The sequence below is a fragment of the Mustela lutreola genome, chromosome 17, assembly GCF_030435805.1.
Source record: "Mustela lutreola isolate mMusLut2 chromosome 17, mMusLut2.pri, whole genome shotgun sequence".
In the NCBI taxonomy this organism is placed as follows: Eukaryota; Metazoa; Chordata; class Mammalia; order Carnivora; family Mustelidae; genus Mustela; species Mustela lutreola.
The window spans coordinates 42,066,290-42,089,212 of record NC_081306.1 but is presented as its reverse complement, the minus strand read 5'-3'; the positions used below and the strand labels follow the sequence as shown (position 1 = coordinate 42,089,212).

Genomic DNA, 22,923 nt, shown 5'->3' with positions numbered 1-22,923 from the left:
CAAACAAGTTCGAGCCTTGGCATCCCCAAGTCCCCTTCCCGCACGCCACCGCCCGCCCTCCCCGCACTTCCCACGCGTCTCGTCTCGCACATCGCACATCGGCTTGTCCCAGAGAGAGGTGGGACTGAGAAGCACCCCAGGCAACCCACGAGGCAGCCGCCCTGTCCCCGGGGCGCAGGTGGCTCAGGTGCTGCCCAGAAGGTGGCTGTCCTGATGGCTGGCAGGCGCGAGACCCCACCAGTACCTACCTACCTGACTTGCCACCAGGTATCACGCTATAATTAGTCATTGTAATTGAAGCTGAACGTAATTAATTACATAATTTCAAAGTGTTCAAGTTTAATTCCATTAAAATTACATCATGAAACTGGGGAATTACAAAGGATTTACCGACAAAAAGCAAACAGGGGAGAAGAAAGAACTCCAGGCCGGCTCCCTGCACATCTGAGTCACGCCCCGCGCTCAAGTACAGGGCAGTCACCCCACCTGCTTTTAATAAACCCGTGGGGCCGGGCCCGGCCGCAATGTGCGAGGGCCAGCGCCAGGCGCCAGGTGACACCAGCCTGCCTGACGCTCAGGGTCAAGTGGACCCAGAAGGCCCCTCCCTCCCTGCCCTGCTCCCACACTCAGGCTCTCCGCTGATACCTCACCCACAGCTGATACCTCACCCACAGCCGGCCCCTTCTCAGCCACAGCCCCCACGACCCCAGGGGCCCTGCCCCAACACACCAGGGCTCAGGTTCCTTCCTCTTCCTCACCCCCCCCACTCGGGCTGGTATCTCTTCCCCTGCCCATCCCTCCCCAGGACTAGGCCTTCCACACAGAGTCTCCTGCCCACTGCCTGTCTTTTTTTTTTTTTTTTTTTTTTAATTTGACAGAAAGAGGGAACACAAGCAGGGGGAGAGGGAGAAGCAGGCTTCCTGCTGGGCAGGGAGCCTAACGCAGGGCTCAATTCCAAGTCCTGGAGATCATGACCTGAGCCGAAGGCAGACGCTTCACCGAAGGGGCCACCCAAGCGCCCTTGCCCTGCTGGTCTTTACCACCTCGCCCTCCTCACTCTGGCCGGTGACTGAGTCATGTGACTCAGTGGGGCTTTCTTTGCACAGAGGTCCTGCTGTCTACTCCATGCCCGGGGCACATGCAATAAAGAATTTACATATCTCTTATGCTTACTTTCTGTCTCCCCTGCCAGAATGTAAGTTCCTTGAAGGCAGGGGTTTCCCCACTGTTCTGGCCATTAGAATCCTATGCTAGAACAGTGCACGGCCCAGCGGTGAAGTCAATGGAGTGAAATGGCCGAGGCTCATCTTCCCAGACCCTCCGCCCTTATAACCTGACACCTGGGGATCCTGTGTGTCCTTTGGTTCCCTGACCAGCAGAGCCGGGGGCTTCCTCCTCCTGGCGCCCCAGGGGTGATCAGGCACCACGGAGACAGCCTCCCTCGAATGAATGGCCCCACCAGTCTGCGACTCACCCCCAAACAAACAAAACTGCCACAACTTCTCTCACACATGCTGCCTTATTTCTAAGACCTCTGCACCCTTCTGCATATATTTTTTAAATTTATAACATCATTACCAAAAAAGCTGCACCATCCAAAAAAAAAAAAAAAAAAAAAATCAGACATGCAAAAAGGTCATACGAATTCAGAGTAACCTAAAAGCTCCATTTTCCCACGATAATTCCCTGAGTAACCTAGATTGAGACCTAAGGAGTGGATGGGGGGAGGGGTACTTCTTCTGTTGGGACAGACGCCTTACAAAGCCAGTCTCTCACTGAATGCACCACGACATTGCCTCTGATGTCTAACTGAGGACTGAACTCCCCGTGTGCCTGGTGCAGTCAGGTGATGCTGCCCAGATCTGAACCCAGCATCCCTGAGCGTTTAAATCAACTGCATTCCCGGGGACTGAGCGAGGGGGATCGTGTCCTGGCCAGCACAGGGGGACACATAAATATTAGGCTCTAAACCAAACTGCTCCTAGCCCCAGCTTCAGGCCCGTGTCTCAGAGAACAGCCCTGGTTAGAGTCATGCTCCCCAGCCCGCCTCGCCCCTGCCAGCTCCGCCCCGCCCCCCTTCCTCCTTCCCCATGGTCCAGGTCCCATGATCAGGCGTCTCTCCCGCCTACTGCCATTTCCCCAAATCTCTTCCGACACACTTGCTGCCTGCACAGATGGGACATGGAGGCCAGCAAGGGGCACAGAAAGGAGGGCTGCTCTGGGTTCGAGGCGATCGCTGCGCCCCCACTATCAAGTAACGTTGGCTGCTGGGAACGCTCGGTGCCAGGCCAAGGAGGATCGGATTCCCTTCTCTGGGGAGCTGGAGCACTATGAGTGGCTTCTCAAGTCGCAAGGCTGGGGAGGCTCTAGGAAATTTCTCAGATCCAGCAAGGTCTCAGCCAGAAGGGGTCCACCCACCGAGGTCAACCCAGGTACCGGCACGCCCACCCTCCAGGCTTCACTTCCATCTCCAGCCGCTCACATCAAGTGACCTCCCGGCCTGGGCTCACTTCAGGTGGTCCGTTGGATCTGGGTCCCGCCCCTGAAGCTTCCCACAGCCTCATCACAAGGACGCCAGGGCTTCTACAAAGCCGGTCTCATGGATGGCAGGGGTCGGCGGGAAAGCCATGCTGCTCTCTGGCTTCTCACCAACCAGCCAGTCCTCTCTCCTCCCCGGGGCCATGGTGTGGATGACAGGAGAGAGAAATCAAGGGCCCAAAATGCACCTGCCCCTGGTCAGTACTTGGGAAATGATAGCTGTCGGTGTAAACTTAGAAAAAATAAGAAAGAAAGTTGAAGACTGCCTTGTCACCAGTGGGCATGAACCCAGTTATTATACGTCCACCACGCACAGCAATGCTGCGCAGTGAACACTCAGGCGGGGGTCCCCCGGTTCAGAGTAGCTCTCCAGCCCTCCCCAGCACAAATGATGCCCGCCTCTGGTGTACCAACGGCAAAGCAGACAAGTCCTCCCCAGGCTCCTGCCCCCAGGATTCAAGTTCTCACCTACGCTTCAACACCGACCGACCTCGAACTCTCCACTGAGCTCCCCTCTCCTTCTCTCCAGGGCTCAGCCCCCCAATTCCCACCCAAACTCCCTCCCCCCCAAATCCCACAGATGCCACCAGGAGCATACCCTCTCCCCCAGCCTGGCTCCTCCTCTCCCTCCTCCAGTCCCTGTTGGGGGCAGGGGTGCGGGGGGGGGGGCACCCTGCCCCCATCAGCCACCCAGGCAGGCCCCTGGGGTCTGTGGCTCCTCTCAGCTGCCCCTGGCAACCCTCACTTCCCCAAATCCATGCAAATGCTTATGTGGCCAGACAGTGACGTCACCTCCACAAAAATATCCTAGGTACTTTCTTTGTAAATGAAGAAGCAGAGAAAGCATGCCGGCTATGAAGGCCAGTGCTCAGGAGAGGGCCTGGCCCAGGGCCTTTGCCTCGCACGCCAGGCCCGTGGGGCGGCTCCTGCGGGCTGAGCACATGGGGGACATTTCTCCAGGGCTGACACCCAGACCGTCAGGCCTCTTGCTGCCTGCTTTCCCTTGCACTGGTCGGGCTCTAATCATTACAATACGCACTTTCCCCATTCTTAGGGGGAAGTTTCCTCCCATTCAGGCTCTGGGCAGTGTCAGAGAATAAATCTTTGTCAAAGAATTGTTCTGCCTAATTCTATTTTTAAAAATGTGGATTTTTCCCCCTATGTTTTACGTACCACAAATACAATTACATATATTTTAACCAATGTACATGTCGCTTTACAAAGATGGAATTTAATAAGTGGAAATAAATAAGAAAGGCAGGTTCCTTTGGCGCATACACTTATCGGAGCTTTCAAAACACAGCCATTTTCATATATGCCATCTCCCTTGCACAATCCTATGGCGAATTCCGTTTGCACTCTTAAGTGAACCAGCTGAATGAGTCTGAAACCAAAATATCCAGGACTGTGCCCCCTTAAAGGCCGGGATGCTGCTGCCGCGGGACTCGCTGGGCGCTACCATACAGGGTTGGATGAAACAGCAGATACAGGACAACATAAGGGGCAGACCAGGAGCGCTGAGTGGTGAGGCACAGCCGGAAGCCCTGGTGGATGCTACATGGGGTCCAGGGAAGGGAGCCAGACCTCAGGGACCACCAGGCACACCCCAGCTGCTCTGCTGGGATGCCCTCTCTCCCTCCTTCCCCAGGTGCACAGATCTCAGCTGAGGCCTTCTCTCTGCCCCGGGGAGGCTTTCCCCAACAAGGACTCCCTTCTTCTGCAGCCCTCCGACCACTCACGGTGCACGGCTCCGTCACAGACCAGACGCCCGCTGCCCCAGGTGGCGAGGGCTGCGACCTTGCCCGGCATGACCAACTCCTGGAGCACAGAGGCTCCCGCAGCACTGGGTCAGAATGGAAGGAACAGACTGCGTGAAAGGAGGTTTGATATTCTGATGTGCAGAGGGGGGGTGAGAGCATCCCCCAAAGTGAGCATCGAGCCCAGATCTTTAAGTGGAGCAAGAGGTTTGGGTAAGTGGAAGCAGCCATCAGCAACTCTGCGTGCTCGCCTAAGGAAAGTGGTCTCCATTCGGCACCCAAGTGAGCCCCTGCGGGCGTTGAAGGAGAAAGAACAGCACGAAGGGATCAATGGTTTGGGAGGATTAATCCGGCAGCCACGTCTATAATGGACCGTGACCTGTTTCCAACACACTTTTGAAACAAGGAAAGGCTACACACTCAGCTCAGCTCTCGTGTGCGAGAAAGATCCGGCTCTTGCATACAACAAGCAGCCCCCAGAACCAATTGCACATGCACACACACACACACACAAGATTTATTAAAGTACTGGTGCATTGTAAAATGACAGCATAATTACATACCAACACGGAGCAAAGTAAAACAATCGCAAACCACTTCTCGCTCCCCTGACAGTGACATTTAAGCCACAACTGGCAATACCCTTCCTCTCCCAATCCCACGTCAATGCTGACAAATTTGAGCAGGGAGAAGAGAGCCGATGGAGCGTCGCCCCCGCCCCAATCCCGCCAAGGTGACCAGGTCCCAAGAGACGCCTTTCTGACCGCTTAGCACTGCTCTCCAGGCCCTTGGTGCTCACTGGCCCCCTGAGCTCACGTGGCACTGTGTGGTCCCTAGTGGACCAAGTCTCCTGGATGGGGGCCTTGCAACAGCCCGGGCTTCCTGTCGGGCTCCCGGGCCCCCCAACATGCCAATGCAACAGGAGCGTGACCCCAAACCTGACCTTGCTCCCCCACCTCGGCTAATGCTGGGACAGCACACGCTATTATGTAAGCCAGGAACCGACGCACAGCTGAAATGAAGCGATCCCAGTGAATCAATGCTTCCACGAATGCTCCTGAAGTCGCAGTTTTCTGTTTCAAAATCATACAACTGAAAAACGTCTCTGCCCTCTGAACAAGAAGGGAAGTTGGAAATTGATTCGCGGGGTCACCCATAATTTTAGTTGTAACTTCTGGGTGTTCGGAGACTCAAAATCTTCCTCCTTTTAGAAGGTCTGTGTTCTACGGGCAGTTGCTACCTACAAGCTCAGCGAGGGCAGAGCAGAACAATGTGAAACAGAAATAATTCACTGTACACAGAATCTCGTGGCTTCAAGTTCTAGGTCAACTACCATGGTGAAAAACAGAAAATAAAAGACATGTTTCACCATTATCTGCCACACCTTTCAGAATGAAGCAAAAATGGTGATAGGAGCAACAGAATGTTCCTATTTTGAGGGTAAGGAAAAAAAAAAAAGTCTTTTCCAAACCTAATCAGAAAAATTAAATGCACAATTCCCTCCAGCAAAAATTTTATTTTTAATTTTCATTTACATAGTATCTTTCTTCCAAGAATCTCAAAATAATGGAGCTCCACAAATACTTACAAAGAAAAAAAAATACGAAAACAACAGTTGTCACAACACAGGAGGGGACAGGCTTGGCAGGGCCGGGGCTCAGACGAGGGGCAAGAAATGGCAGGCGGCGGTGACAGCAGGCGCCCGGGGCTGGCAGCGCCTGGGCTGAGAGCAGCGGCGCCTCTGAGGCCCTTCCCTCCCCACGGCCCACGGGCCTGGCTCCTGCTTGCAGCTTCAGGCTCTTGACGACAAGGATTTACCTCTGGCGTCATTTATTAGCCATCAAGCTATTCTGCCCTAAACAGCGATTACTCCCCGAAAAACAGGAGGGAAGCTGGCGATCAACCAGAGACGCTCGCTCACAGGTTGAAAATATCAACAGAACCGAGATGCCTGAAAGGACTTCCTATTCTTTTTGGTCTTAAAAACACAAAACTATATGAGAAAATAAAATATTAAAAATGTGCTGGGGGGAAAAAACCAAGGTAAGAGAGACTTTTAGGAGGAAACTGGGAACAAGCTTTTAAGCTAGTTGGGGTTTTTTTTTGTTGTTTTTTTCCCAGCTAAGTGGACAGGATCTGAACGCCTTACATTTAGCAAAAAGCTGTCAACACCCAAATAAAATCTTAATGACAGAATGGCATTCCATTTCTTGCAATTTCGCAACGTTCACTTAAGAAAGAGTTCATTTGTCAATTTGTTTTTCCCTTCACCGAACCTGGAACACCTCGCAACCATACATAACTTCTTAAAAAACGTTAACTCATTTAACTTATTGAATAAACACGGCCAAATACAAAGATGTTAAGAAAACAAGCCCCATGCTGGCAGGCTCCGGATAATGCTAAGAGAGAACGAGCTTCCGAGCAAGTTCTGGTAATTTCTTCCTACATTAACTTCATAAATCACAGCCAGAAGCATTGAAGGTTTCAACTGTCAGCTGAGTGGGCCCCACTGTGGCCCCTTGGGTTTTATAAAGGGGGTGGGCCAACTCGTTTTCACAGTGTTCAGTGAAAGGAAGGAGAATCTATTCATTTCCATGTGAATTTCCTACCTGGCTATTTTTCCCAGTTGCTTTGTGGTGCTGAGTAAATTCCCAGGAGGAATGAACGCTTCCCAACCTCCCTCCTTCCCCAGCCACCTGTCCGATGGGGAGTGGGGGGGTGGCCTTCTCTAGGTGGGAATCCTACCAACCACACTGAGGCACTTCCCTGGGCTGCCCATGGCCCAGGGTTCTAATAAACACAAAAACTCTACCCACTGCCCTCGGCATCCTGCAGCAAGGAAGAACCTTCAGATTCAAATGAAGCAAATGACAAGATTTATTTCGTGCACTAACATCATCCTCTCAGAATTTAATTACAGCAAGAATGAGAATTATTTTTATTAGAGAGCTGTTTACTTTTCGAAGGAAAGGTCCTTGATGGGTTTTGCAACAAACTAGATGTCTTTCAGAAACCCGTTTGCTCTCATGATGTTTTTTTTAACTGCGACATATCATGTGAATAAGGTAGAACGTGTACTTTTTAAAAACCCAAAGGTGCTTCAAAGCTGTTTCTGCTCTGGAGCCGATGAAGGTCCCCTCACCCCTTAATCCCAGGTCGCTTCCTTCAGGGACACCTCCCACCTAGCCAAAGGCCACTGTCCTTTACACATTTCTCAGAAGACAGCGGAAATGAGGACTGATTACAGCTCAGCAAATCTGAACCTGGGGCAGACCAACAGCTCAATACAGATCTTAGCCATCCTCTTCAATAAAATCAATACCTAAACACCAACCAAAGCCTGCTTCTTAAACTTAGGGCAAAACCAGGGCTGTTTAGCCGGCTCTGAAAACTAGAATAGGAAAGGTGGCCGAGATAATTCAGAGAGTCCCACCACTGACATCTGTTGAAACCAACTCAGTTTGGCAGTTGGGTTTGTTTGGGTTTTTGTTTTTGCTTTTGTTTTGTGGGGGGGTGGGGGGGGTGCTATGTGAGTTTATATCCCTAAATGTAGAGTTTTTAGGAAAAGTAATTTCTCTCTGAATTCTAAATCATTATCAGGGTGTAATAAAATTTATCCAAATGCTCATGTCAATAAATGTGTATTAAATCTGAAATCACAGGTGAATCCACAACTTCTTTGTCATGAACGCTATATAATACAGATATTAAATCACACTTCTAATTATGACGTTATGGTTCCTTTTTCACCCCATGATCGGCACATGCACCTTCTTGGGTGTCCAGACAGACACAGGCATCTAGTTCCTAAAATGCCCAGCACGACTGGAACGTCCAGGTAAACAGTAGTGGGGCACAGTGAGAGGTCACGGGGCCCCTCTTCAAATAGCTTCAACAAAACAAATGGCCAGAAGTAAAAAGTGTCTCTGTGCTTTGCTATAATAAGATTCAAACACAGGATTCCAAGAATTCCACCTGTTTTCAATTAGATACCAGAATTGCTTGAGTGTTTAAACTACATTCACTTGCTACTTATACAAAACAATTCTTCCGGGTTTTTTGAACGTTTTAAGTATGTTAAAATAAGATTAAGGGTCTGGTTTAAACAATCAGAGGCAGGGGAATTTCAGTGGAAACCAAAACTCTCTCTCTGCAGCCACAATGCAGAGCTTCAGACAAAACAATAGAACAAGATAACCACTTTCTATCTTTGACAATTACTTGTAAAAATCAGACCTTTCACAGGAAAAGCAACTATATATCTACATGCTTATATGTTAAATGAACTATATATCAGCTTTTAAGTAATTCCTAAAGTAAGGTAGGATCGTATAAAGTAATTTGAAGGTCCGGTTTGTGGGGCTGGCCATCAGATACACCTGCCTTTCAAGTATGCGAAATATACATGACGCCAAATGCATAAACCTGTAAAACTGTGTAAAACAAAGAGCACAGGGAGGAATCTGGCCTAGCTCTGTCGGGATTTTTCACGTGATGAATTTCTCTTTTTTAAAAATGTGCCCGCTTCCCTCTAACAAATTTGTTCTTCCTTCGTTACACTGAGGATGTTCCTTGTGCTTCAGAAATGAGCTGAAACCAATATAGATCTTCTACCTCGAGGCTTGTTTTGTGTCCTAAGATGGACCGGGAGCACAGCCTCAGGGAGCACAGCCTCGGGAGCAGTTATGACTGTTGACTGCAACAGGCAGACCCCGAGGGGTGCTGGCCAAGAAGCACTGACTACTGTCCCTTCTGCGGGGTCTGTTTTAATTGTACACAATTAGGGCTGGAGACATTTTCAAACACCACTAAAGGTCTCGGGCTCCATCGGCTCCCCAGACAGCATTTTTCAGGTTAGTTCAGTGGATTAGGAGAGAGTAATTCCTTAGGGGATTGGCAATTTGTCCCCCTGCCCTCCCAACTTCCTAGTGTAGCTAACAACTGGCAAGAGCTACATGAAAAGGGGGAAAGAGGTGGGGGGGGGGGGGCGGGACTCAGCCCCAGCTGTATCAGGAGTTCTAGCATAACCCTATCCCTTCACTGCCTTGCACCTTTAAAAAAAAAAGAAAGAAAGACTACATAGTTTCACACAGAAGGGGGAAAAAAAAAAACCAACAACCTTTAATCCACGGACAATGACCCCCTCCCACACCCAATCTCAAAGACACTGATATTAAAAGAACCAAGAAAACAAAGACAGCAGCTGTGTAGAACTCCTTGATGATTTGTTTCCTCGGTATTTTCTAAAGGGTACTGAATGGGATACTTATTGTAATCAAAATAATATACTTCTGGGGAATACTGCCATAACAGGAAAACACAACATAAAACCTATCAGAGAGACGGACTTTCGGCAAAACTGGAATTATTTCCTGATTTTGAAAAAGAGGAAAATGTTTCAAGGTTACTTTTGCAGACACTCCTTAAAGGGGAGCACAAGTCATCAGGTCGGAATAACGCCCCAAAGGGAAGCCAGTCACTGGCAGGCCCCATCCCCAAAAGCTTCGCTCACACACAGTTACATGAGCTCATTTTAGAAAGTGTCCTCTTTTCAAACATGTATTTAAAAGGCAAATTTATACAATGGTGTTTTTCTTGTTACCAAAAAAAAAAAAAAAAAGCCTGGTTTTTACAAGTCTGGGGTAGGATAAAAAACTTGTCCAACTAGTCTTAGCAGCACCAAAGCACTGACTCTTCCATACCACAAGCCTTTGGGACTCAAAAGGAAACGAAACAGAGCTCAATCTCAGAAGCTCTCTTCCTGGGCACTCAGTCCACACCCCAGAGCAGCTTCAAGACCAACCCGAGGCACAAGGACTAGGGCCCGGGGGCCCTGCCACGTAGCAGAAGCATGGGAGGGGCACAACTGTCTTGTCCCCAACCTGGGTCTGAGTCTAGTCGAGACCCAGCCTCTTTACCCTCAGGTGGCAGGGCCATAGCCCACACTGGGCTGCACGGGCCACCCGATCTCTGGGTCAGGGGCTCTGGAAAGAGAAGAGTCTGAAACTAATGAATTCTCTCTTCTCAAACTGCAGTCTCATTGGCTCACTTACTGTCTGTGGGAACAGAGATGACGTTAAACTTGACACCAACTCAAAAGGCCTCTTCAGGACCCAGAGAAAGAACCAGGTTAGCCTTATACTTGAACTCTGGTACTCCATAGCCCAACGAAGGTTCTAAGACCCTCGCTGGAGTAGCAACAGTTACTCATCTAATGCCAAATCTTTATCTATCACCCAAAGCCAATGGATGCTTAGTACAGAAAACAAAACAATAGTGATGCTCGCTCCCATAATTTGCTTTTTCAAGATCAACACCTTAAAGTTCATTCACATAAACTGACAAGGAAACTTTCAACCCAATCCCGTAGTTAAACATCCTCATGATACCTTGAAGCAGCTAATCAGCCGCGGGTTCAGGGTGTCACAGGGTTCACAAAATCTAATACCTCTCTGGAAACCAAATCCATCTCCCATGGAGTTTTGCCAAGATGCTTAAAAAGTAAACCTCACTGAGGTTCAGCTAAATGTCCACTTAGGAAGACAAGAAAAAAAAAAAATAATAAGGTTTCTCTCTTCAAAACTCCACAACGGGTTTTACAGTAAGCACAGGAATTAAATTATGGTAAAAGGGAGCTATTTTTACTAAAACGGGGTAGACCAATTTATCAAAAATGCCATTCGGCTGTGTTCATAACATTCAGGAATCTAATTTACACAATAGACACTTTGGAGTAATCTATTTTAGTCAATAAATACTCAAACTCCTTTAAGTTTTAATCTTATCAGAAATACATATTTCACATAGTCTTCTTCCTAGTTAAGCGAGAAATCTTAAGAAATTTCATAACGACTATGAGTCTGTTTTATCGTTCCCACGTAGACAGGAAAAGAAAACAAGCGTATACAATGAAAGTTGTCAGACTCCATTTATATACGTTTTAATCCAATCCGCTTCATTTCATAGGAGGTTGCATCTGGAGTTCATTTGCTTCCCTCCTAAAAGTATCGTAGGTCACTATCACCGGTCCCCCGGGTTAGGAAAGTTCGGTCAAGTTTACCTTCCCGCACCCCTCAGAGTTGGGCGCTGCGGCCGTCCCTAAGGAAGGCTGGGCGACCCCGGAGCACCGGATGGCCCAGAGCCCCGGTGAGCCGCAGACCAACCCCCCCCCCCCCACCTCCACCTCGCCCCCGGCAGCGCTCCCCAGGCTTCTGGCCCACACGCCGCTCACCTTCAACTTGGCTCCGGCTACGCACAACATCCACCTGGCAGAGTCCCGGGGCTGTCCAAGCTCCGCAAGTGCGGAGCCAGCAGGTTCGGGGCGAACCCCGAGGGCGCGCCGCTCCTCCGGGTGAGGGGTGGCAGGCAGGAACGCGCCCCCTGGGCACCGCGGCGGCACCGGCCCCGGATGGGAAGCCCCCGCATGATCACCCCACGGCGCCCTGGGCTCGGCGCGCGGATCGTGGCCGGGCACGCCACAGTCGAGGGGGGCCCCCGGGGCTTTGCTTTCGAGAACCCGACCGGAGAAGGCATTTCGGAGAGGACCGGCCGCGCGCTCCATTGCGCCCGCGGACCCTGCTGGGAGTGAGGGGGGCAGGACCCCCGAAGAGAGGGCCAGAGCGGAGCGAAGCGGGCGGGTCACTGGGGGCCCCCGGGAGTCGCTGGGCTCGGAGCTAGAGCCGCCCGGACAGGCGGCGCGGAGGAAGCGTCCCCCACCCGGGCAGACGGCGCGCCGGGGCGCAGCGCAGGCCCTGCGCTCGGGGAAAGTTGCTGCCCTCGGTCCGCACCGGCTCCCGCGGGGCGCTCCGACCCACGGTCTCCGCGCGCCCGGCGCCCGCGCCCCTCGCAAGTTTCCCCCCAAGCGTCCCTTCCCGGGTCTCTGGCCTCGGAGGCCGGCCCGCGCCACTCGTGCAGGCACACAAAAGAGCGGGGCGGCTGCGGGTGGCCCCGGGGCGCCCGCCCGGACGTAAACAAACCGCCGTGTCCGCTCGGGGAGCCCGGCGCCGGGTACGGGAACGGCGGTGCGGCCCCGGCCCGCTGACAGCCCGGCGCGGCGGCCGGGGCCCGGGCCGGCCGGGGCCGGGGCCGGGGCCGGGGCGCGCGCGGACGCCGGGCCGCCCGGCCGCCCGGCCACCCGCCCGCCTGGCCGGAGCCGGGCCGCGCCGCCGCCGCCGCCGGTGGCCGCTCTGACCCTCCCCCGAGCCGGCGGCACCACAGCGCCACCAGCCCCAGCTCCGCCGCGCCGGCGGCAGTGGCGGCGGCGGCTCCTCCTGGAGAGGCAGGCGCTTCACCCCCCACAGCAACTCCCCACAAACTTTCCCCGGGAATACGGCGGGCCGGGGGCGCGGGGCGCGCGGCCGGGCGCCGCCGCCGGGCCGCAGCCCCCTCCCGGCGCAGCGCCCGCCGCCGCCGCCGCCCGCCGCCGCCCGCTCCCCGCTCGCGCGCGCACCCCGCGGGCCGCCGGGGCCGCCCCCTCCCCGGTCCCGCGGCGGCGGCGGCGGCGGTGGCGGCGGCGCAGGGCCGGGGGGGCGCCCGGGGTGGGGGCCGACACCGGGGGCAGCGGTGGCGGCGGCGGCTCCCGGCGCCATCTTGGGCTGATCGATGAATTGAACAAAGAGGATCAATTTCTGATCAAGCGAGTTATCAATGGGGGCCGGGGAGCGAGAGGGACTTGTCCCCGACTCGGCCCCGCTTTCCCCGGCACCCCCCTCCTCCCCGCCGCCGCGGCCCCCCGGCGGCCGGGCAGCCCGGGGCCCCGGGGGAGGCCGCGACCGCCCGCAGCCCCCACCCCCGGGCGAGAGGCCGAGCGAGCAGAAGCCTGACCTGCAGCTGCTGTAAATCAAAGCGCTTCCAATATTGAAACATCGATCCCACATTGGCCGCCATCTTGAGACATATTGAGACGGAGTGAGAGGCTGATAGAGAGGGGGCTGGAGTTCAGGAGCCGCCAGGAGGCAGCAGGCGGGCGGCGCCAAAACCCGGCCTGGAGCCGGCCGCCGCCGCCGCCACGGAGGACGCGGACTCCTCCTCACGGCGCCGCCGCAGCCATGGCGAGCCCGAGCCGGAGCCGGAGTCGGAGCCCGAGGGCGCGGCGGCCGCCGCGGGGCCTGGCGCGTGCGGCCCCTGCCCCCTCCCCCCCCGGCGCCCCGCGCCCGGCCCGCGACCCCCGCCCCTCCCGGGACCCCGGCCCCGGCGGGCGGCGGCGGCCGCCGGCCCGGCCCAGAGGGGGCGCTGGAGGGCGGCGGGAGGGGCGCCTGGGCCCCCGCGGGAGGCCCCGGGCCGGGCTCACCTGGGGCTTGCTTCGGACCCTCGGGGGTCGCAGGGGCCGGCGGCGGCCGAGCGCAGCCCCTCCCGGGCCCTGGGTCGGGGGCTTTCGGCCGCGTCCGAACGGACGCCGCAGCCGCGCCGCTTTCGCTCGCTCTCCTGCGGGCCCCGAGCGCGCCGAGCCGCCGCGACCACCTGCCCCGGCCCCGACCCCGCGCCGGACCGGGCCCACCGCGGCCGCGCGTGTGAGAGGCGCGCTGGCCGGCGGCTGCCGCACCCCCACTGGCCTGGGCCCCGGCCGGATTCAGGCCGAGCCTGCCAGGGACGGCGTTTCAAGTTGGGGGGAGTGGACTTGGGGTGAAACCAGCCCTGACCCTCTTGTCGCTGCACACGTTAACGCTCGGAACGGTGGCAGCGCGGTCCCCGCGACGCACCGAGGTGCGCCGCAATCCCCGCGGCCGGGGGTCCGAGCGGCCCCCACCCGCCCGAGCTGCGCCCGCTTAGGCCAGGACAGGAAAAGTCCTGGCGCACGTTGTGTGTCCCCCCGCAAGCTTCAGCGGAACAGCCCTGGAAACTTCCTGTAGTTTCAGACTCTTCGGTTTTCACTCCTGGTGCAGAAACTTGGAAAGAGTAGGTGCACTTACAGCAGAGTGCCGGGTCCCTGGTTTACAGAAATGCTAAAATTAAACCCAAGAGTCAATTCGCTTTTGATTTTTTTTTTCGCAGAAACCTGGCAAAAGCACCCGTTTTATGATCGTCGTTTTTAATTGTTATACACACGTGTGAGTTTGACTCTCCAGGACTTTCCTGTACTCGCGCTCTCCTGCACTTCATGTGACGTATGATTAGTTAAAACCCCCCCAAATTCCTTGATCTTGAAAACTACATGTAAATAAAATTCGTATGGAATAAAAAATACAACGTGTAAGTGGGATAGAACTGCTTTCAACCGAGTTCAAGGGCTCAGCGCTGATCCATGGGGGTGAATTAAGCGTTTTTAAACGAAGGGCCTGGAAATGAAAGGCCACAAGATTTAGAGAACACACGTGCCCCAGGTCTCGCGCTGCCGCCCAGGAGCCTCAGTGTCGTCAACGCGCAGCTCCCGAGGTCAACCGGGGGGTTCCCTCGGCGTCCCCGTCTAGGCTTCGACTAGCAGGAGGGGGAGCAAGCAGGTGGGTGGGAGGGCGCGGGCCGGGGGCGCCGCGAGCCTTGGCCCCAGATGCTGTGACGCCGGGCAGGCCGGTGGCGACCTCGGGAACGCCGAGGACCGCCTCGGTGTGGGGCGCCCGAGCCCGCGCGCGCAGTCGGCAGGCGGCCGCGCTGCAGCTCCGACCGCGCCGCCCGGTAGAGGGCAGCGGCGCCCCGACACTTGCGTCCTCGGGTCCCCGCGCACGTGCCCACCCGCGCGCCCCGCGCCTGGCCACGCCCTGTCCCGGAGCCAGGCCCCGGGCGGGAAACTGCGCTGCCACATCTGGGAACCCCTGTCCTGAGGGGATGCCACATCTAACCATGCCTTCCCCACTCCCAGACCCTCCTCTTGAGGGTACGTCTGCGTTCCCCTCCTATTTGTGCGGTGGCTGGCAGGCGAGACCTCGGAATTGCCCTAAAGGTGGCTAGACAAAATGTGCAAGGGCTTAAAGAAAAAAAAAAAAAAGAAAAGAAAAGAAAAAAAAACCTCCCGTGGGGAAGGCTCAAGGAAGGATCAGGGAAATGGTTTGGATTTGGTGCAGATGTTCTCAATCTAATTATCGTGTCGATCCCCTGGGTTTGAACCAAAAAAAAGTGAAATATATATGACCTGTGTAATACTCCAGAAGTACATCTGGTTGGAATTCAGGGTTCTGAATCCACTGCAATATTTTAGAAATAAATTTGATGAGTATTAGATACCCTTGTTACAGTTCTGGTTATATTTATATTATTTGCATGCTAACTTGACTTAGTGGAGAAACAATACGCTGAGTGGCCCAGAGGTCAAGTTCTATTTAAATAACATTTAGATGTCTTCTATCAAAGTTTTGTGTTATAAGAGGCTTCTTGCTCTCTTGGGGGGCAGAGGGGGTGGAGAAGGACAAAATGTTACCACTTTAAAATGGCATATTCAAAATAAACCACTGATCAAACATTATCTTAGCAGAGTGAAGTAATCAGCAGGGATCTATGAAAGTACAATTTTATTCTTCTTGAGTGTAGACATAGGGTCAGAAGAAATAACAGCTATTTCTAAAGACTATTTTCTTTGTTATTTTTTTCAGCTTGACTTTGTCTCACCACTGTAGGTTAGGACTCGCTGACATTCAAACATAGTGGATCTACAAAACTGTATTCTGTATAAAATATTCAGAAGATGGAAAGGCTTTAGGACTTAGACGTAACCTGTGTTAGGACCCACAAAAACAGTAAGATGATGGCTAGAACCTCTTAGAACAAAGGTTGGTTAGCAAGGTAACTGGCCTACCACAGAGAAGCATCTTGACTAAAAGTCATTTTCTTACAGTGGAGCACAAGAAAAATAATCCAGAGGTATTGTGCTCACTTTTTGAGGTTCAGGCTCTCCCTTTAGGAAAAGAAAGCTCACAGTTCCCAAGTTTGTGACTAATTCTCCATCCTCGGCTTTCAAAAAAGCAAGCCCCAAGTAACCAGATGGGGGGAGAGGAGGCGGGGAGTAACCAAAACTATGTTTGTTCTTGACACCTTTAAATGAAATACAGCTTAGCACCAAATAAGGCAACTAGCAACTAGGCTCTGAGTCCAGAATTCCTAAATTTCTTTTCTGACCCATTTTGTTTTGCCTCAAAAAAATACAGTGGCCATCTTGGGGTGTGATAATACTGATGGATGTAAATTACAGTAAATGGTAAAGTACTTTTAGAAATTTACATTCTCCTACCCTCCTGGCATCAGTGGACCCTCCTATTTCCTATCATTTACACATAGCTGATTAAATGCTAAGGTGAAAATCGGCAAATTCTCTAAAATACCATTTGGGTTGATGATGACTAAACTCGTCCTGGTCCGCAGCCCTGGAAGAAAGGAAGATACATTGCCTTGTTTTCTAAAGATGCTAGGTTAGTCCTTGTTCTGATACACTTAACCTAATTTTTTGAAGGAATTAACCATCAAGAAATTCTTCCAAAATTAATAATGTCTCATAATGTAGAGTATTATATTAAAAAACAAAACAAAACAGAACCATCCTCTTACCTCTCACAAAAGAGTCATGTTCCAAGATCTTATTTATAATGGACTCACAAAACAAAGTTGCACCTAGAAACATTATCTCCAGAAAAGGTTAGAAAATGATCTAAACTCCACAAATAATGTAAAAAATTCAGAAATCCTCTATCCCGTGTGATATCCCATGTGAAATGAAAGCTAAAGAAATCATTCCGAAACTTTCATTCACTTTCTGAATATTTTCGCACCCAAATTAGAACTGGTTTTGAAGGGTGTTCAACAAGAAATATTTCAGATAAGCAGAGGCCAAACATGATGCTAAATGTTTACATCATAATTTATTCACAAACAAACATAAACGCATGGTTACTTTGCGGCATGTGGGCAAAAATGAACCATAAGTCATAAGAAAATCTCAGTTTTACAGAGATAGAAGTTGAAAATTATATCAAGGTATTCATTCAAGTAGACGGAATGTGTAAATGTTTTAAATTTAGGAATATCTAAGGCCAGACAGAAGTTTCGAGACACTTTAAATTTGAAGAGGCCTTTTCCTTAAATCAAAAGAGTATGAATAACAGAAGGAAATTACTCTGTCTTCCTTTTGTCTTTGGCCACTGCCTTCCAGAACAATTTGGCATGGACTACTGGAATAAATAAAAGGAAGATTCCAGATCCTTTTTTTTTGGGGGGGGGGAGCTCAAGAAAACCAAACTACTTTTAATTGTTTTGTTTTTTAAATAATACTTTATGTTAATTATTTCTAAGTACACTATTCATTCTACTATGTAAATACCCACCAAATAAAAGTACACATTTTGCTACATGTAATTACATGCATAGTACATAATTCATCTCTATCCGCCAAATGTATGTGTAGTTATATAATTGTACCAAGAACCTGCCAAACTTGTAAGAAAAAACTGTAATGATTTCTAAGCAGTAGGCTCTCCTCTGCACCACCCCATCAGCCTGTGTCTGGTGACAGCATCTCTCAGTCTCCAAGACCCTTTTAGAAATCTTCAAAGACTTAATTTCCACCATTTCACTTTGCCTTCCACTTCTGGACAGCATATGTCGATGCCACTAGCTCTAGGTATCTTTCCGCACCTCTAATGATTACATTCTGCTCTCCTCGCTCGTACACGAGCAACTTGGAGCTGGATCTTTCGGCTGGAGTTCAGCCTTAAACTTGGAAAGTACATCTAGCTTCATGGACTCAACCGTTCGCTGTTTGGGGACTCCCAAGCCCCAAGGAGGAATCTGGGGCTTCTCATCACCCAACAATTTCCCCCAACCCCACCCCACCAGCCACACCCCCTCTCCTACCAGAGTCTCTTTTCACCAAACTTCTATTCTAATAGAAATTTTCTTGAACTTTTGAGTTTACTAGAATATCATATCTCTTTCTCCCCCTTTTTACCTCTTCCTCATGGAGAGATGCTCGTGTTAATGACATATTACATATCTCCTATGCCCTATGGAAATAAACACCTTCCTGTATGAGTCCCACTGATGTCATTGCTGAATCACTAGAAATTAATAGTGTACATCGACAGTAGTTTGAAAAGGCTTGAAATATGTAAAGTACCGTATAAATATTATTATTATCTTGCTTAATGTAAAGTTCATATGCTATGCTAAGATCTTTTTTTTTTTTTAAGATTTTATTTATTTATTTGACAGAGATCAAGTAGGCGGAGAGGCAGGCAGAGAGAAAGAGGAGGAAGCAGGCTCTCCGCTGAGCAGAGAGCCCGATGCGGGACTCGATCCCAGGACCCTGAGATCATGACCTGAGCCGAAGGCAGAGGCTTAACCCACTGAGCCACCCAGGTGCCCCTAAGACCTTTTATTAATTCTTTTTCTTTCCTCCTGGGAGCTATGAGCCATTAGCATTATATTTATACTGACCTTTCATTATTAATATTGCTTGTACGATATCAGTTTGCTAGCCAATATTTTAAATACACAGCTATATAGTTAGGTCCCTGGTGCCAAGACATATAGAGTAGAGACATGCTTTTTTAAAAATCACATTTGCAACATGAAGCAAAGTATTGTTTTGTTTCTCTACCAGATCATTTATGACACATCTCTACAGTTATATGGTTGGAGTTGAATGAAGATTTGTTTTCATGAAAGGTAATTAGATTTTCTTTTGTCGTGAGCACTGTTGGATTGGATATTATTTTCCCCCTCCCGGGTAACTGTGGTTTGGAAGATCCTGAAAGCTTGTTCCACTGGAAAATAGGGAAGCTGCTATTTCTAGCAGCGAGGAAAAAACTTTTCCCTTTCCCTCAAGCTCCATTCACGCTAAATATTTGATCTAATGTCAGTTTTTGAGGCTCTGTATTATAATATCTTTAGAGGTTTAAGCAGGTAGCAGGATCTCATAGAATGTCAAAATGTTGTTTTTGTGTGAGGTAGAAAAAAGCCAGGAGAATGGGTCTCTAATCTAGCAACCATTTTTTCTAATTAAAATATTCTCAGGCCCACACACACGTCTAATCTGAAAAGCAAAAACGTCCAATAAAAGAATGAAATGAAAATATTTTCAGCACAGAAGTACTTCTGATGACAAAACAAGCAAACCCACCCACCAACAACATCAACAACAAAAAAACACAGAAACAAAACAAAATGAAAGGACCGAAGTGTCCTGCAACACAGAAAAAAAAAGTGCCCACTGTCCATCCAGAATGGATGAAATAATGTGCAACATTAATGTTGCACATTAACAGTTATGCTTGTAAAATAGGTAACAATACAAGAAAATGTTTATTCTCTAAGAGGAAAACAGGCCATAGTGTGAACCCAGCTGCAATACAGCATATTCTGTATTCATACAAAATACCATAAGATAAAGCACCTCAGTGTTAACTGTGCCGGTCTCTGGACAAGGACTCGATGGGTAAGTGTTAGCTTCCTTAACATTCCTGTGTTTTGTATAATTTCTACATGAGCCTATGCTATCTTTGTAGCACAGGAAAATAGTGAATATTATTCAAAATAAGGACGGCGAGAAAGGCTGATAGGGCATTTTTTTTTTTTTAAACAGTAATTTAACTCTAACCAGAAGGGGTAGCGTGACCTAGTGATTAAAATAGACAATTGAAAACAGAGGGAAAAATCATGTCCTAATTTTGCCACTGAGTCACTGACTTTGCCTCAGGTTTCCTGCCTGTAAAGTAGGAATAATTAATACTTTCTTGTAAAATGCTTTTGAGCTCTCCAACGAAAGATCCCATAAAGGTACAAAGTGTAGTTCTATTAATACTAATTGAAGTGAATATAAAATACAAAGGCCTTCGAGAAAAACCGAAGTCATTATGGTCGGTGGCGGAAGGCACAACGGATATAGTGCCAGGAGCCAAACTGTGGCCGTGTAGGCTCCTTGTGTTCTTTCCAAAAGTTGTTTTGGGGGTAGATAAGTATGTCACCAATAATGCTGGAACATTCGCTGTCTAATCACCGAACACTATCTGTTAAGCCAAACTAGAAAGAAACACAGAAGCCGCGGACAAGGTCCCAGCCCTTCCAAGCTTACAGTTTTGTTGGGAACAGGTCCATAATAACAGTAAAAAAATAACTATTTTTTTTCAACGTGGGAAAAAAAAATAACAATTCAACTGAAGCAGAAGACAAACAATATCCAGGAAACAAACTGAAACGCTAATATGTGCTCTAAGTTTCACTTTTTAAAAAAAAAGGTTTTTTTTTTTGTTTTTTTTTTTTTAAGTAAGTTTTATTCCCCACATGGGGCTTGAACTCACAACTCCAAGATCAAGAGTCACCCGCTCTATGGAATGAGTCAGCCAGGCGCCCCCATAGCACTAGCTCTGATCAGAGCAGTGAACTGAGATGCCTTCTCGGTTTCAATGAGCCAAAGACGTTAGAAGCACTGGGCTGGGGTGTGGGACAGGGTGTCAGGGAAGAGGTGGCAAGAAGACAGAGGGTGCCTGGGGCCAGGAAAAGCACGTAGAGTGTCGCAGAGACTAAACCCACGCAAAGATGGGAAACAGCGAGCGGGGCTGTGCAGCTGGGAGCCCAGGAGGTGGAGAGCAAGCTGGCATCTTAAAGGCTGCCGGATGACCCAATGCTGGTGGCATCTCCGAGGGGGCCTCAGTGTGCACAAGAGAGGTGCCCATCTCATGGTGTGCCGTGAGGAAGAGCTCAGAAAACTTCCATAAAATGCTTTGAGTTTTACCTGTATGGAGTGGACACCCCATGAAAGCGAAACACTGCTTAATCTCATTCGAGGCAATGACCCCCACCCACCCTAACTTCGCTTCCCGGCCTTCGTGCTCCTGGAATCCCATTTCACAGACCAGCAGACTGAGGTTCAGAGCACTCGGAAGCTGTTTGAGGAGGGGGCTGGATTTCTCAACCAGGTTGCCAGGCACCTGCTCCATTTTCCGACAACCTTTGAAGGACGTGATCTCAGCCGGCCCCTTCCCACATGCCTCTTTGAAGCTACGGAGGCTTTTATGGATTTATTCCTCCAAAAAATATTAATCGAGGGCCTCCTGTGTGCCAGGTCTGAAGCCCGAGGGAGTGTTCTGCTCCTTCCCTGCAGGATGGTTGAGCACCCTGGGAAGAGATCGCAGAGGGAGACAGAACCTCCCCTCGTGGCCTGCTCATCCCACGCCCGTCATTACTAACCAGTAAATGACTTTGGCTTCCCTGACGTGCCCCCTTCTTACCACAGAGCACTGTAACCCTTCAGCCTCTCTGCTTTGGCAACATAAGCGCTTATCACCAGAATGAAACCTTTGGTAGGTCTGACCTTGGCCGAAGGCTACTCTTACGAATATTCAGCCTCAATCTGTTTACCGCTCCCGCCCCAGACCTTTTATTTCAGAAATCAGGGCTGAGACCACAACCCCAGACCGAGAGGCAAAGCTTCCTGCTTTCCCAAGTGGGATGTGGACTAGAGTCCACTCAGCTCTGTGTCAGGCTGGTGGGGAGTGAGTGAGTGAGAGTGAGTGTGTGTGTGTGTGTGTGTGTGTGTGTGTGTGTGTGTGTATGACATGCGCACTAGGGGCAGGCAGGAAGGCGAGGCAGTGGGGAGGGTATAGAAAGCCAAATGAAAGCCAGTAGCTTCTGCCCTTGGAGGGAGTTGAGAATCTGGCTGAGAAGACACTGGAAACATGTCATTGGCTCCGTCCTACAGATTATTTGATGTGCGCGAGAACATAACATCTGATGGGGGGGGGGATCCCCAGGAAACCCCGATTGCAGGCAGGTCCATTGCCATAGGGGATAGACCCTGTCCTTGAGACACCAGGGTCCAAGGCACCCAGCCCCATTCTCAGCCATGCACCTCCTTTGGTCTTCTTCCCCCTTTGGGGACCCCCAAGTAAAACAGATTAATGGAAACTCTTGGAAGAGGTTACCTACGAATAGAGCCATGCAGGATATCCTGTTATCTATGGATGTCCTGAGGGTGAAAAGGCCAGATTGAAAGTCACAAGCCTGGAAGAGTCACCTTTGTCTATAAAACCACCAAACAACAACAATTACTATCCAGGGAGCCCCTGCCGTCCAGGACGTACACCATGTTATCTCTGATCTTTGCAGCAGGTTTGCGAGGCGTGGAGCATTTGATATATGAGAAAACTGGGAATCAGAGAGGTAAGGAGATGTCTCCAATGTCTGGTCTTAGGGTCTGGCCCTCTACCTCCCTGAAGCTGCCCCGTCACCAGCCCACCCAGCCCCGGGGCCCCAACCGGGTAGGAGGGAACCCACCTGGGACTTGGGACAGGTGGCCTCTCTCTTCCCCCCCCTTCAGGAAGTCCTGAGCATTGCTGGCCCGGGAGGGAATCCATTCCACCTTACCTTACAGCAACCTGCTTGCCGGCAGTCCTTCCCTGTGGAGCTTTTGTCTCCGGACATTTCTCTGCGGCTGTGAAGGCTCCAGACACCCTGGTCTGGGGCATCTATAATAAAGATTGATAACCTGACCTTGGTCTTGAATGAGACATCGATTACAAATGAGAGGCAAAACCGGGAGAGTCAAAAGTCGCCTTCAGTCCAACAGCCCAGACCGGGTGTTTGGCAAGGCAAGCAGCAAGGGAGAGGGGTGTGTTGTCCTAACCAGCATTGGGGACTCTCCTTGCTCATGGGGTTCTTAACTTCTTCACCTTAGGGGAGTCTGGTCTAATGGACCGTCTGGGGCAAATAT

At 50.8% G+C, this 22,923-nt stretch overlaps 1 protein-coding gene across 6 annotated transcripts in view; it reads right to left on the bottom strand.

The window, feature by feature from the left end:
- CUX1 (cut like homeobox 1) overlaps positions 1 to 13,327 on the bottom strand; it is a 354,242-nt gene extending 340,915 nt beyond the window's left edge. For 3 of the 6 annotated variants that reach the window (XM_059155149.1, XM_059155150.1, XM_059155147.1), the window contains exon 1: positions 13,122 to 13,327. In XM_059155149.1, coding sequence (XP_059011132.1) covers positions 13,122 to 13,184 — 63 coding nt within the window. In that variant the 5' untranslated portion in view covers positions 13,185 to 13,327. Of the gene's footprint in view, positions 1 to 11,529; positions 12,581 to 13,121 lie in introns of those variants that run through there. The other 3 variants (XM_059155148.1, XM_059155143.1, XM_059155144.1) reach the window with 1 other exon arrangement.
- Positions 13,328 to 22,923: the final 9,596 nt, after the last annotated feature.